The following is a 13,649-nucleotide window of genomic DNA, read 5'->3' on the forward strand; positions in this document are numbered from 1 at the left end:
ATGAGAGAGAGATGGGAGGACAAAGTGATATAAACAAGTGAGTGATATAAACAAAGAACATATATATATATATATATATATATATATATATACATTTATAGAGAGAGAGAGAGAGGGTAAGGGGAGGAGTGAGAGGGATATATATAGAGAGAGAGATGTACTGAGGTTGATATTCTGCCGTCAGCTCCTCGCTCCTGTAATTGGCGAGCAGTGAAATCCGGACTTGCAGTGAATTGATTTCTTTAATGTGCTGCTCATTTAACTGCCCTGTTGCTCACGGATCAGCAGTTAGCTCCCCAATCTCATCACCCACCCCGGCCAGGTTACCGCCCCACCCCCCAGCCGGCTTCCTTCTCTATGCACTCTTTTTTCCTCATGTCCTCTCAGTTCCCAGCCTGCCGGGTGTATCATATTCTGGAATAATTCCCACCCCAGGGTCACAATATATACAAATTCATACATGAAGTTTTCATAGTCAACGTTCTGGATGTGGAGAATAAGGACAGCGTGAAGACATGAGCCACTTTGACGAGGGTCAGATCGTCATGTCCAATCGACTAGGCCGAAGTGTCTTATAAGGCCTTGCTCCAGATCACCTACCAGCCTGAAGAGGGACAGACCACCAACCCAAGGCACGCGAGTCTGACAAAGGCTATCCTATCTGGCCGCATAACCACAGACCAGTCAGAGTGCCCATGCTAACGCCTGTCCACCTTTTGATAAGTGCCTACAATTGTCACATGAACTTAAGAACTGGACCTTGGAGTGTCTTGGAAAGAAAAACAGGACTCATTGATCCAAGACACCGTCTGCATGTACTTTGTTTACCTGCGGGCGAGAGGCTCTAGAGCGAGGTCAGATCTTGTAGAGGGAGCTGGTTTTGTAGCACGCTGAGAAGCGACAGCAGATTAGACAGGCGGTCATAATGTTTTGGCTATGTTTATATAATGTCTGCACTTGTGTGCCTATTCCAGCTGTGCAAACTCTCCACGTACAGTGTGTGTTTATGGTCTCTGATGGGTGGCTGCGTTTCCCCTCATGTCACCACTGTGTTTAGCATTCTGACAGTGGATTGGCAGCAGGCCTTGGGGGGGGGGTGTGTGTTTGTGTGTGTGTGTGTGTGTGTGTGTGTGTGTGTGTGTGTTTGGCAGCCTGCAGCAGAAGCAGCTTAAAGTGATTTAATCCCCCCCACCCATCCCTCCTGCACCCTCCCCAGTTCCAGCTGCTTTTAGCTGGGGCTGTATTTGTGTTCAGCGATGCTAATGCTAATGCTCTGCATTCCTGTGAGGTTCACACCTGAGGAACTGCAGCAGCAGTTTCCACTTCTTTAGTTCATTCTGTGACACACTCTCACACACACACTCACACAGTCATCGTCCACTTTATTGGAAACCCCCACCTTGTACTTTTCCACTTAGTGACTACCATATGAGGTCCACCTACCTTGTAGGTCCACTGTATACAACAGGGGGACAATTACCCATCTGCTGACATACACAATTTATCAGCTATCCTGTACCCCATTCATTATTGGTCAGTTTCTGACCACAGGACCGCTGCTGGACAGATATTATGAATTTGGATGGTGGACCTATAAGGTAGGTGTTTCTGATAAAGTGACCGGCGCTTGTAGATGCAGCATTGACAGACTTGTAGGGGCATTTGAGAAGGTGTTTGATTTAAATGGACAGTGTCTTCACTGGGCTGAGAAAGAGGTGCAAGGATTTTTTTTGACACCCCCCTTACAGTTCCCCGACCTACGCGGCAATGAATATCTGTGGATAGCAAGACAGTCCAAGAATTATATAGATAGATAGATAGATAGATAGATAGATAGACAGATAGACAGACATATAGATGGATAGATCAACAGACAGAGAGACAGACAGACATGTACACAGACAGACAGACAGACAGATACATAGATAGATAGATAGATAGATAGACAGACAGACAGAGACATATAGATGGATAGATCGACAGACAGAGAGACAGACAGACATGTACACAGACAGACAGACAGACAGACAGACAGACAGACAGATAGACAGACAGACAGACAGACAGACAGACAGACAGACAGATAGATAGATAGATAGATAGATGGATAGATAGACATATAGATGGATAGATCAACAGACAGAGACAGACAGACGTACACAGACAGACAGACAGACAGACAGACAGATAGATAGATAGATAGATAGATAGATAGACAGACAGACAGAGACATATAGATGGATAGATCGACAGACAGAGAGACAGACAGACATGTACACAGACAGACAGACAGACAGATAGAAAGATAGATAGATAGATACATAGATAGACAGACAGACAGGCAGAGACATATAGATGGATAGATAGATAGATAGATAGATAGATAGATAGACAGATAGATAGACAGACAGACAGACAGACAGATAAAGAAGGCTAATAACAAAGTATGCAGAGAAACTGATAAATTACAGTCAGGAATTCTAGAACTACAGAGTGCTCCTGTATAGGAAGTAGAGCTGAAACAAGGAGGTGGTCTTAATGTTATGGCTGATTGGTACATATCTGTAGGAATGGTGCATAAACAGTGTTTAAATACTGCATAAATACTGAAATGATATCAAGATGATTTGATGTTCTGTGAAATGGGTTATTTATTATGTAGGGGCTGAATGGTTGTCCACAGTCAGCCTCGCACCATGCCATTCTCTGTCTTACCAACTGCCTCCACCGAACTGTGAGCTGTGTTTATTTCTCCTTGGGCTCTGAAACCTCTGAGTCGGAACAGGAAGAGATTGCAGGAGTAGGGTAATTAGGTTGGGGCATAAACAGTCATGAAATGAGAGCTGATGGATGAGCTGCCAGAGTTGATCCCTCTGCATGTTAATGCTCCTTACTGTGCTCTCCGCATGGTTAATACATGTATATGTGTGTATGTGTGTGTGTGTGTGTGTGTCCGCATAGCTGACGTACCTGCCTCCCCCGTGGGGTGACTGTCGAGATGCTCCAATGGACTCCGATTTCTTCAGCACATACAGCATCACGGCCTGCCGCATCGACTGTGAGACGCGCTACCTGGTGGAGAACTGCAACTGCCGCATGGTCCACATGCCTGGTGAGAACTGACCGAACACTCGCCCACTCAGTCATACACACACTGCAGCTCCACTCGTAGTAACCCCATACACACTGACCACACACTCCCTGCGTCGTTGTCACCCACTTCACGTCTTTGAGTCTCAATTGACCTTTCTGTGCTCCGGCCACAAGTTCATTTTTTGGAGCTAATTCACCAGATTGAACCGCTGGTGAAAAATCTCATTCCGTGTGATGAGGAAGTGTAGCGGAAAACTCAGATTTGCTAAAATATGTGCATTTAGAGTGTGCTATTAATTTTAAATTTGATTGATTTTGTAGGAGTTTGAAAAGGTTACACTGTTGTTTGCGTAATTGACGTGGGTGGTTGAACAGGGTGGTACATTTTGCTGTTGCCATGTTTAATTAGCTGCAACAACACCGTCCAGCTTTGCAGCGTATCAGTCTTGCAACAGTTGCTGTAAAACAGCAGGGCATTTGTGGAACCCTTCTGCTTCATCACACACAGCGTTCAGTTCGCATCAGTCAGTGTGTGGTTGCACCTCAGCTGCTGCTGGATGCACTAGGACTGATAGTGTGTGTCCTGAGGAAGAATTGTTAAGAACTGCTGTACCCATACCCATAGCCTGTGTGACAGGAGGTCACGTGTGAAACCTAAACCCTATGTAACATGAGGTCAGATGTTGAAGATTGTACTCAAAGTGATGTGAGGTCACATGTGAAACCTGTAGCCTGGGTAATATGGTGTCAAACCTGTAGCCTGTTAGACTTGAGTCACAAACCCATAGCTTTTTATGAGTTTCAAACCCATAGCTTTTTATGAGTTTCAAACCCATAGCTTTTGTAACTTGCAAGACCTGACCTGAGAAGATTTATTGCGAAAGCTTATGTAGTGTGAGGTCACGTGGGAAACCTGTAGTCTATGTAATGTGAAGTCACGTGTGAAACCTGTAGTCTATGTTATGTGAAGTCACGTGTGAAAACTGTAGTCTATGTTATGTGAGGGCACATGGGAAAACTGTAGCCTATGTAATGTGAGGTCACATTTGAAAACTACCCTCTGTCATATGAGGTCACGTGTGAAAACTGTAGTCTATGTTATGTGAGGTCATGTGTGAAACCTGTAGTCTATGTTTTGTGAGGGCACATGGGAAAACTGTAGCCTATGTAATGTGAGGTCACATTTGAAAACTACCCTCTGTCATATGAGGTCATGTGGGAAACCTGTAGTCTATGTAATGTGAAGTCACGTGTGAAAACTGTAGTCTATGTAATGTGAGGTCACGTGTGAAAACTGTAGTCTATGTAATGTGAGGTCACGTGTGAAAACTGTAGTCTATGTTTTGTGAGGTCACGTGTGAAACCTGTAGTCTAGGTTATGTGAGGTCACATGGGAAAACTGTAGTCTATGTCATATGAGGTCACGTGTGAAACCTGTAGTCTAGGTTATGTGAGGTCACATGGGAAAACTGTAGTCTATGTCAAATGAGGTCACGTCTGAAAACTGTAGTCTATGTAATGTGAGGTCACGTGTGAAACCTGTAGTCTATGTAATGTGAAGTCACGTGTGAACACTAGTCTATGTAATGTGAAGTCACATTTGAAAACTACCCTCTGTCATATGAGGTCATGTGTGAAAACTGTAGCCTATGTAATGTGAAGTCACGTGTGAAAACTGTAGTCTATGTAATGTGAGGTCACGTGTGAAACCTGTAGTCTATGTTATGTGAGGTCACGTGTGAAACCTGTAGTCTATGTAATGTGAAGTCACGTGTGAACACTAGTCTATGTAATGTGAAGTCACATTTGAAAACTACCCTCTGTCATATGAGGTCATGTGTGAAAACTGTAGCCTATGTAATGTGAAGTCACGTGTGAAAACTGTAGTCTATGTAATGTGAGGTCACGTGTGAAACCTGTAGTCTATGTTATGTGAGGTCACGTGTGAAACCTGTAGTCTATGTAATGTGAAGTCACGTGTGAAAACTGTAGTCTATGTTATGTGAGGTCACGTGTGAAACCTGTAGTCTATGTTATGTGAGGTCACATGGGAAAACTGTAGTCTATGTTATGTGAAGTCGCGTGTGAACACTAGTCTATGTAATGTGAGGTAACATTTGAAAACTACCCTCTGTCATATGAGGTCACGTGTGAAACCTGTAGCCTATGTAATGTGAGGTCAAGTGTGAACACTAGTCTATGTAATGTGAGGTCACGTGTGAAAACTGTAGTCTATGTAATGTGAGGTCACATTTGAAAACTACCCTCTGTCATATGAGGTCACGTGTGAAACCTGTAGCCTATGTAATGTGAGGTCACGTGTGAAAACTGTAGCCTATGTAATGTAAAATCGCGTGTGAACACTAGTCTATGTAATGTGAGGTCACGTGTGAAAACTGTAGCCTATGTAATGTGAAGTTGCGTGTGAACACTAGTCTATGTAATGTGAGGTCACATTTGAAAACTACCCTCTGTCATATGAGGTCATGTGGGAAACCTGCAGCCTGTGTAACTTGAGGTTATGTGTAAAAGCCTTAGCCCATGTAATGTGAGGTCACGTGTGAACACTAGTCTATGTAATGTGTCTATGTGAGGTCACATACATAACCCATAGCCCATACGGCATGACGTCACGTATAAAACCCCTAGTCTACGTGATGTGAGGTCACGTGTGACACCTGAAGCTTATGTGCCGTGGTCACGTGCGAATCTTGGCTTTCAGACGTTCTAATCAAATTGAAGCAGTTGTTTTGTTTGGCTCGGACCCCATGCGTTCACATGCTCAGTACAAACTGACTACACACCTGCTCATTTACCATCAATCAATACCATCAGGTCAATTCCAGCTGTGCGGACTCCTGAAGTGACATCTGGACCTGCTGTGATTTCCTGCTGGAACTGAGTGGAGCGAATCTGATTTGTTTCCAGCCAGCAGTACGGGGCGGTGAAGGGCTCGGGCCGACAAGGGGAAACGGAATCTACCTCCACTTTAGCGCTGCTGTGTGTTTGTAGCACAGATTTTCTGCTCTAACTGGCAAAGCTATTAGCAGAAACGTTGGCTTGAGGCGGAATTGGCTACATTCTGCCAGAGTGGATGTGATTAGTCATTTCTGAGGTACAGTATGTCATTTGCATTCAGGCAGGGAAGGCAGGAGATGAGACTTGCAGTCAGATGAATAATTCTCCTCCGTAGGAACGCTGCCCACATGTGGAGATACATGGCTCATGTACAGACCATGCACAGTAGATGTTGCTTCAAACACTACATGTCCAAATAATTGTGGACAGGGCACCTTTTCTAATTAATGCATTCAGCTACTTTGTTACGTTGCACCCAATGCTGACGCAAATGTGCAAATGCACACACAAAGCTTGTCTAGACCCTGTAGAGAAGTACTGCCAATAGAATAGGAGCAGATAAACATGAGTCTATAAGCACCATGTCTCCTAATGCCAGGCGTGGGTTAGTAGAGGGGTATAAAGCCCCACCTCAGCATTGAGATGTGGAGCAGTGGAACTACCGTGTTCTCTGGAATGACGGTTGGTGCTCCATCCAATACTTTTGGGACGAGTCGTGGATAAGGTGGACATCCTGACTCCAGCGCTCCTCCAAAACCTAGCAGAAAGCCTCCTTCCCTGGACGGTAGAGCCAGTTACTCCAACAAGAGCAAAAGCAGGTGTCCCAATACTTTTGTCTACGGTTGAAAAATAAGCCTTGATGGCCGAGCAGTGAGGAGTCTTCAGCAACTTCATCCATGAAATGAACAAGACTTTTATATTCCACTAAAACAGCTGAATGCACCAAGCTGTAGTTAAACCAGCAGTCTGGAGGAGCCAAATGATGGAATGACGGCATCCGGCTGCATGGATTTATAGGACGATGACCCCTATTGTATAACCTCGGGCTTTCTGGCTTTGTTCTGGCTCTATCCAGGCTTCTTCTTTAATTGACAGGTATACAATCTCTCTAAGGTCGCCATGCCCAACGCTAAGCCTTAGCTAGAGGCCCCGTTTAAGACCCTCAGCATTGGTCAGTGCAGTGATGTCCTCTGCAATGATGGAGCTCCATCCAATACCTTTGAGATAAATTAGAATGGCTCAATGCAGTCAAATTCCCTTCACAGCAATGTTCCAACATAGAGTAAAGCCTTCCAAGAGTGTGACTCAAGGGTCGAATCCCAGGTCAGGCTGCCTGCCATTAGCAGCCAGAGCCTGGGAGAGCACAACTGGCCTTGCTTTTTCAGGGGTGGGTAGACGGCTCCCTAGGCGATGCACCCAGGAGACGTTTGGTCCACCACCTCAGCTCAGATGTTGTCTTCCATACATCCTGAGTCGTACTGACCATTGCCTTCAGGCACGGAAGGGCTGGTCCATTCTTGGCTTTGTAGGCCATCGTCAGGGAACACGGTGGAGAAGGTGCATGGCTGAACTGGGGAAGAGTTTTGCTGGACCCTGGATGAGCTGAAGGTCCGTGAAGTAGTTAAGTCTGCTGATGATGAGGAACCAAACAAGGGTTGATTTCTCCAGATGTTCTCCTGCATGGCTTTGTGCTTGTGCAGATGGAGGGACCAAGGAGATCTCAAAGGAGATGGAATTTTATTTTTGGTTGTATTGGAAGGTTTTGTAAGCCTTCTTTGTCTTTGAGGAGCCTTTTGCAAACCTTCTGAGATGTTGCCTGCTGAGTAATCCGAAGGCTGAGCCTCTTTTTAATGAAGCAGAATCTTCTGCAGCCGTAGTCATACGTGAGCGATGGCTTAAACGTTCTGAGCTGCGTTTTAAGTGCCGTTGGGAGTCTGAGCGCTGAGCTTCAGGCTCCTGGACGCTCTGTGCTCCCACTGATGATTTCTCGAGACCCTGCTCATTAGCCGGAGGTGTGAGTGGCAAAACGTAATGAGCAATAATGGCAGACGGTAATTCGCAGTGGTTTGGATGCTCTTGCGTCTCTCTCTCAGTACAGGGTCTGGAACAGGCAGAGGAAATCCAGTCTGGAATTAATGAAATCAATTAAACGATGAGATCAGATCTGGAGGAGAAGTGGCAGTCTGATAAGGACGGGGTGATTGACAGTGACACGCTTTAATTAAAGCAGCAGCAGCAGCTGCTTCGCTCTCTAACCACCGCTGCTCTCTAAAGCCAGAACATCATGTTCTCTTTGTTCTCCTCTGCCTTTCATTCCCTCTCTCTCCCTGCAGCTCCTCTCCGCTCTGCTCTCTGACTTCTGTTGTTCGGAGATTCTGATTGGCTCTTATTTTTCAGGCCTGATCTTGTTTGTTTTTCTGTTTTGCTGATAGTGTCTCTCACTCGTATTTTCTCTCTCTCTCACTTTAGTTCTCATTTTCTCGATCCCTTTCTCTCTCTTTCTCTCTCTTTCTTTCTCTCTCTCTCTCTTTTTCTCGATCCCTTTCTGTCTCTCTCTCTCTCTCTCTTTAGTTCTTGTTTTCTCGATCACTCTCTCTCTCTCTCTCTTTAGTTCTCGTTCTCTCTCGCGCGCGCTCTCTCTTTATTTTTTGTTTGCTCGCTCTCTCTCTCTCTCTCTTTTTAGTTCTCATTTTCTCGATCACTCTCTCTCTCTCTTTAGTTCTCGTTCTCTCTCTCTCTCGCTCTCTCTTTATTTCTTGTTTGCTCGCTCTCTCTCTCTTTTTAGTTCTCGTTTTCTCTATCCCTTTCTCTCTCTCTCCCTCTCTCTCTCTCTCTCTCTCTTTCTCTCTGTCTCTTTCTCTCTCTGTCTGTCTGTCTCTCTCTCTACTTCTTTCTCACTCTTTTTCTATCTCTCTATCGCTCGTTTTCTCGATCTCATTCTTTTTCTTTTTCCTCTCTCTCTCTCTCTCTCTCTCTCTCTGTCTCTTTCTCTCTCGTTTATATCTCTCAACCACTTTCTCACCCCATCCTCTCTCTCTCTCTCTTTCTCTCGTTTATATCTCTCAACCACTTTCTCACCCCATCCTCTCTCTCTCTCTCTTTCTCTCTCTCTCATTTTCTCTTCTTCCTCCCACTCTCCTCTTTCTTTTTTATGTCTCGCTCACTTAGCTTTCTCTTTACCTCTCTTTCCTCCTTCTATCTCTCTTCTGTCTTTCTCTATTTCTCTCTCTCTCTCTCTCTCTTTCTGTCACGCTCTTTCGCGCTTATCTTTTCTCCCTCAGTCTTTTCTCTCTCTCTCTCTCTCTCTCTCTCTCTCACACACTCCTTTTCTCAACCACTTCCCCTCTCTCATGCTTTCTCTTCTTTCTCCCACTTTTCCTCTTTTTTTCTCTCTCGCTCACTTAGCTCTCTCTTTACCTCTCTTTACCTCTCTCTCTCTAGTTAGTAGAGCTAACAGTGTGTGTTGCTCACTCTCTCTCTTATTGTCTCCCTCTCTCTCTCTCTCTCTCTCTCTCTCTCTCTCTCTCTGTAGGAGATGCTCCATACTGCACTCCTGAACAGTATAAGGAGTGTGCAGATCCAGCTTTGGGTGAGTAGAAGTGTGTGTGTGTGTGTGTGTGTGAGAGAGAGAGAAAGAAAGAGAGAGAGAGAGAGAGTAGCCCATTTTGGACTAAGAGAGATAGATCTGCTGTGGCCCTCAGTGTCACTGAGTGGGACCACTCCTTGTTACAGATGACTGAACCCGAGGCGATGACCACTCAATTTATGATCCCCTCCCTCCCTCTCTCCCTTCTTCTGTCCTTCCTACTGTCCTTCTGTCCATTCCTCTCCCTTCTTCAACCCTCCCCCCTCCCTCGGTCAGTCCTTCTGTCTCACTTCTCCAATTCTTCAGTTTTTACTCCTTCTGTCCATTTCTCTCCCTCCTTCAATCCTTCTCTCTCCCTCCTTCAATCCCTCTTTTCCTCTCCTCCAATACTTCTCTCTCCCTCCTTCAATACTTCTCTCTCCTTCCTTCAATCCTTCTCTCTCCCTCCTTCAATCCTTCTCTCTCCTTCCTTCAATCCTTCTCTCTCCTTCCTTCAATCCTTCTTTCTCCCTCCTCCACTCCTTCTTTTCCCTTCCTTCAATCCTTCTCTCTCTTTTCTTCAGTCTTTCCCCCTACCTCTTTCTGTCTATTTCTCTCCCTCCTTCAAACCTTCTTTTTTGTCTTTCAATCTTCTCTCTCCTCCTTCAATCCTTCTCTCTCCTCCTTCTCCTCCACCACTCCTTCCCCTTTCTCTCCCTCTCTGCCTGTCTCGCCCTTTCTCTTCTCTCCATAGCTCTTCTCTCTCTCTTCACTTCTGATATTCTACTGTTGACTCCTTAATATTAATTAATATCCATTAAATACCGGGCAGTGTGACAGTGTGTGAAAATTTAACCAGAATTTAACGGTTGACAGAGCGTGCTCTGACATACCCAAGCCTCAGCCTATAGGAGAGGGTGGGAGGTGGAGCTTTAGCTACTGAGCCAACAACTAGGAAAAGAAAAGAGGCGCTAGCAGGACAAGCGGCGAGCTTCAGGAAAGCCAGGGGAGCGCAGCTGCATAAACCAGCCTGAAACTCAGTGGCGTCAGTGAAATTGCATTTACCAGTGTGAAAACAGGAGGGCGTTTAAGCTGCAGGGTCGCCACGGCAACCAAAAAACACTGTGCTTTTCTGCACGACCTGCTGGTTGCCAGATATTGCTGTTTTCCTGCCAATTTGGGGTAGTTTGAAAAGGAAGTCGCAGGTGTGTTTCAGAACACATCACAGCACCAAAAAGGCTTCAGACCTTAATGACAGAGAGAAGGAGAGTAATTACTGATTCTGGTGTTGAGGACCTGGCAACCTCAGGACAGATATGTACGCGGTGCATTTCTTTGACAAATATCAGGCAGCTTTTGAAAACCATGCAGGGCCGTTCAGAGATTCCCGAATCCTTTACTGGAACAGATAAACAGCCCAAACTTTACCGGCTTAATGACCTCATTAATGAAAACAACAGAGAGCAGCAGGAGAATTGAACATAAGCATTATCATCACACAGCCTGCCAGCTCCTCACTGACCAATTAAACTGTCTGCTCTTAATCTTTCACACCATCCGTCTTCTGTGAGCGTCGCTCGCTTTAACAGCAGCTCCTTCTCTCCCATCACTAGATTTCCTGGTGGAGAGAGACAACGATTACTGTGTGTGTGAGACACCCTGCAACATGACGCGCTACGGCAAAGAGCTGTCCTTCGTCAAGATCCCCAGCAAAGCCTCGGCAAAGTACCTGGCCAAGAAGTTCAACAAGTCGGAGCAGTACATCTCGTGAGTGAAAACAGTTTAAAAAAACAACAAACAGCTGTTATACTGAATCATTTACATAAATTACATAATTTACATCATTAACAGAACTGACCGAATAGTTTCTAATGGTTAGTGAATAATTTATAGTACTGAATACTTCAAAGTAGTACTGTGTAGTGATTAACGAGTAATTCATAGTGGAGACTGACTACGTAGTAGTAGTAACTGAGTAATCTGTAGTGGATACTGAGTAATTCATAGTGGATACTGAATACTTAAAAATAGTCACTGGTTAATCTATAGCGATTACTGAGTAATTCATACTGAATTTGATACTGAATACTTATTAGTAATAACTGGGTAATCTGTAGCGGTTACTGAGTAATTCATAGTGGATACCGAATATTTCAGAATAGTCACTGGGTAATCTGTAGTGATTACTGAGTAATTCATGGTGGATACTTAATACTTAATAGTAGTGACTCAGTAATCTGTAGTGGTTACTAAGTAATTCATAGTGGATATTAAATAATACAAAGTAGTGACGGTGTAATTGTAGTGGTTATTAAGTAATTCATAGTGCATACTGAATCCTTCACAAGTAATTTGGTAACTTGTAGTGATTACTGAATGATATGCTGTAGATACTGAATACTTAGTAGTAGTCATTGAGCAATCTGTTGGGAATACTGAGTAATTCATAGTGGATACCTAATACTTAGTAGTAGTAACTGAGTAATCTGTAGTGGTTATTAGTAATTTATAGTGGATACTGGATACTACTGAATACTTCACAAGTAACTTGGTCATTTGTAGTGATTACTGAGTGATATACAGTAGATACTGAATACTTAGTAGTAGGTACTAAGTAATTTGTAGGATTACTGTAGAACTGTGGAATACTGTGTCTGCTGAGATTAGTGCTGGCATTTTCGTTTTGGCATTTCCACAGTTTCAATGAGTTTTTATTTCAGATAAAGAGTTTTCTTGTACTTCTTAATCAAATAATACACTAATAATAAAACACCCACACAACCCAAGTCATGTGGACAGGAATAAGCACAGTGGGAGGATATTATGCACTTAGTCACATTAGACACCAGTTGCTTTGGTAGCAGGAATAGATGACATTTTCCAAAGGATAGACTGCAGAAGAGGAGGACTGCATCACAGACGGCAACTAATCTAACTTGTCTCAATTAACTTGCCTTTCATTAAATTAACCTCCAAGGGGTCAGCCTCATTAATGAGCATCATTAATGTAATGTAGCAGCTCAGAATCAAATACTCAACAAACCTCCATCTCCATCTACAGCGAACTGCCCTCACGCCGTAGCTCAGGGCTAGAACAGGAGGTTCCTGTGCAGTATGTAGCTATAGCCTGTCGGAGCTGGATGTTCAGTGTTTTTGATGTGTTGAGTTGAGCCATCGGTTTAAGTCGTGTTATGGAGGATGGTAATGGAAACGCTCCAGTATTGGCTCTGACTTTTCTGGGTCGATGCTTATTGACGGGATAAAGGCTGAGAAAACTGAACTGACACGGCAGTAACGGAAACAAATGAAACCTAGTTGCCCTCAATGTCTCTCGCTCTCACTGTGTTTACAGGGATAATATCTTGGTCCTGGACATCTTCTTCGAGGCCTTGAACTATGAGACTATCGAGCAGAAAAAGGCCTATGAGCTGGCAGGATTACTGGGTAAGCAGCTGACTCTTTGCACTCTTAGACAAGTGTAGAACATCACATTCACAGTGAAACTGCCTTGGTGTCGGACATATCGGACTTACACCTTTTTTAAGTTTGCTCAACAATCCATATTGACCTGAGCCCCAAAAGCATCAGTAAACACCAGTAAATGAGCTGCGTCTAAACCTCACTAAATACTGCGTACAGCGTTTGGTCTGTGGCCCCGCCCCCTCAGTTTGTTTACTGTTTACTCCCATCTGCAGGTTAGAACCCCTCCCTATCACACAACATCTCCAAACTGGAGGACTTTTGACAAGATGGAGCATTGAGGCCTTGCTGGGATTGGAACTTGATGATCTCCTCCCACTTCACGATGAACAGCAGTTAGACCGTAGGGCCGGCCAGGGTCTAGTGCTGTGAAATACAAAAAAAAGTTCGGAGTAAATTTTCATGTAAATGTGTGCGGCTTCACAGCTCTAGAGTGGCGGAACTGTCTAACTGCCTGCTTGTCAGGAGACTCACAAGATCATAAGTTCAAATCCCATTAACACCACCAGCAGCCCTCTATGATCAGGAGTCAGAGAATAGGAAGGGCTAAGGCCCATGTGGGGAGTTGGGAATAGATGGGAGCCATAGACTAAACACTGCACCCAGTAGTTCATCAGTTTCAGCTGTAGACTGAAGTAAGCTGAGTTATCTA

At 44.5% G+C, this 13,649-nt stretch overlaps 1 protein-coding gene across 4 annotated transcripts in view; it reads left to right on the forward strand.

Moving 5' to 3' along the window:
* The window catches only part of asic1b (acid-sensing (proton-gated) ion channel 1b), a 235,381-nt gene that overhangs the window by 212,206 nt on the left and 9,526 nt on the right, over nt 1–13,649 (forward strand). For all 4 annotated transcript variants that reach the window (XM_072665745.1, XM_072665743.1, XM_072665746.1 and 1 more), the window contains 4 exons: nt 2,962–3,112; nt 9,485–9,541; nt 11,131–11,284; nt 12,870–12,961. In XM_072665745.1, coding sequence (XP_072521846.1) covers nt 2,962–3,112; nt 9,485–9,541; nt 11,131–11,284; nt 12,870–12,961 — 454 coding nt within the window. The remainder of the gene's footprint in view (nt 1–2,961; nt 3,113–9,484; nt 9,542–11,130; nt 11,285–12,869; nt 12,962–13,649) is intronic.

Source organism: Salminus brasiliensis, chromosome 21 (genome assembly GCF_030463535.1).
Source record: "Salminus brasiliensis chromosome 21, fSalBra1.hap2, whole genome shotgun sequence".
Classification (NCBI taxonomy): domain Eukaryota; kingdom Metazoa; phylum Chordata; class Actinopteri; order Characiformes; family Bryconidae; genus Salminus; species Salminus brasiliensis.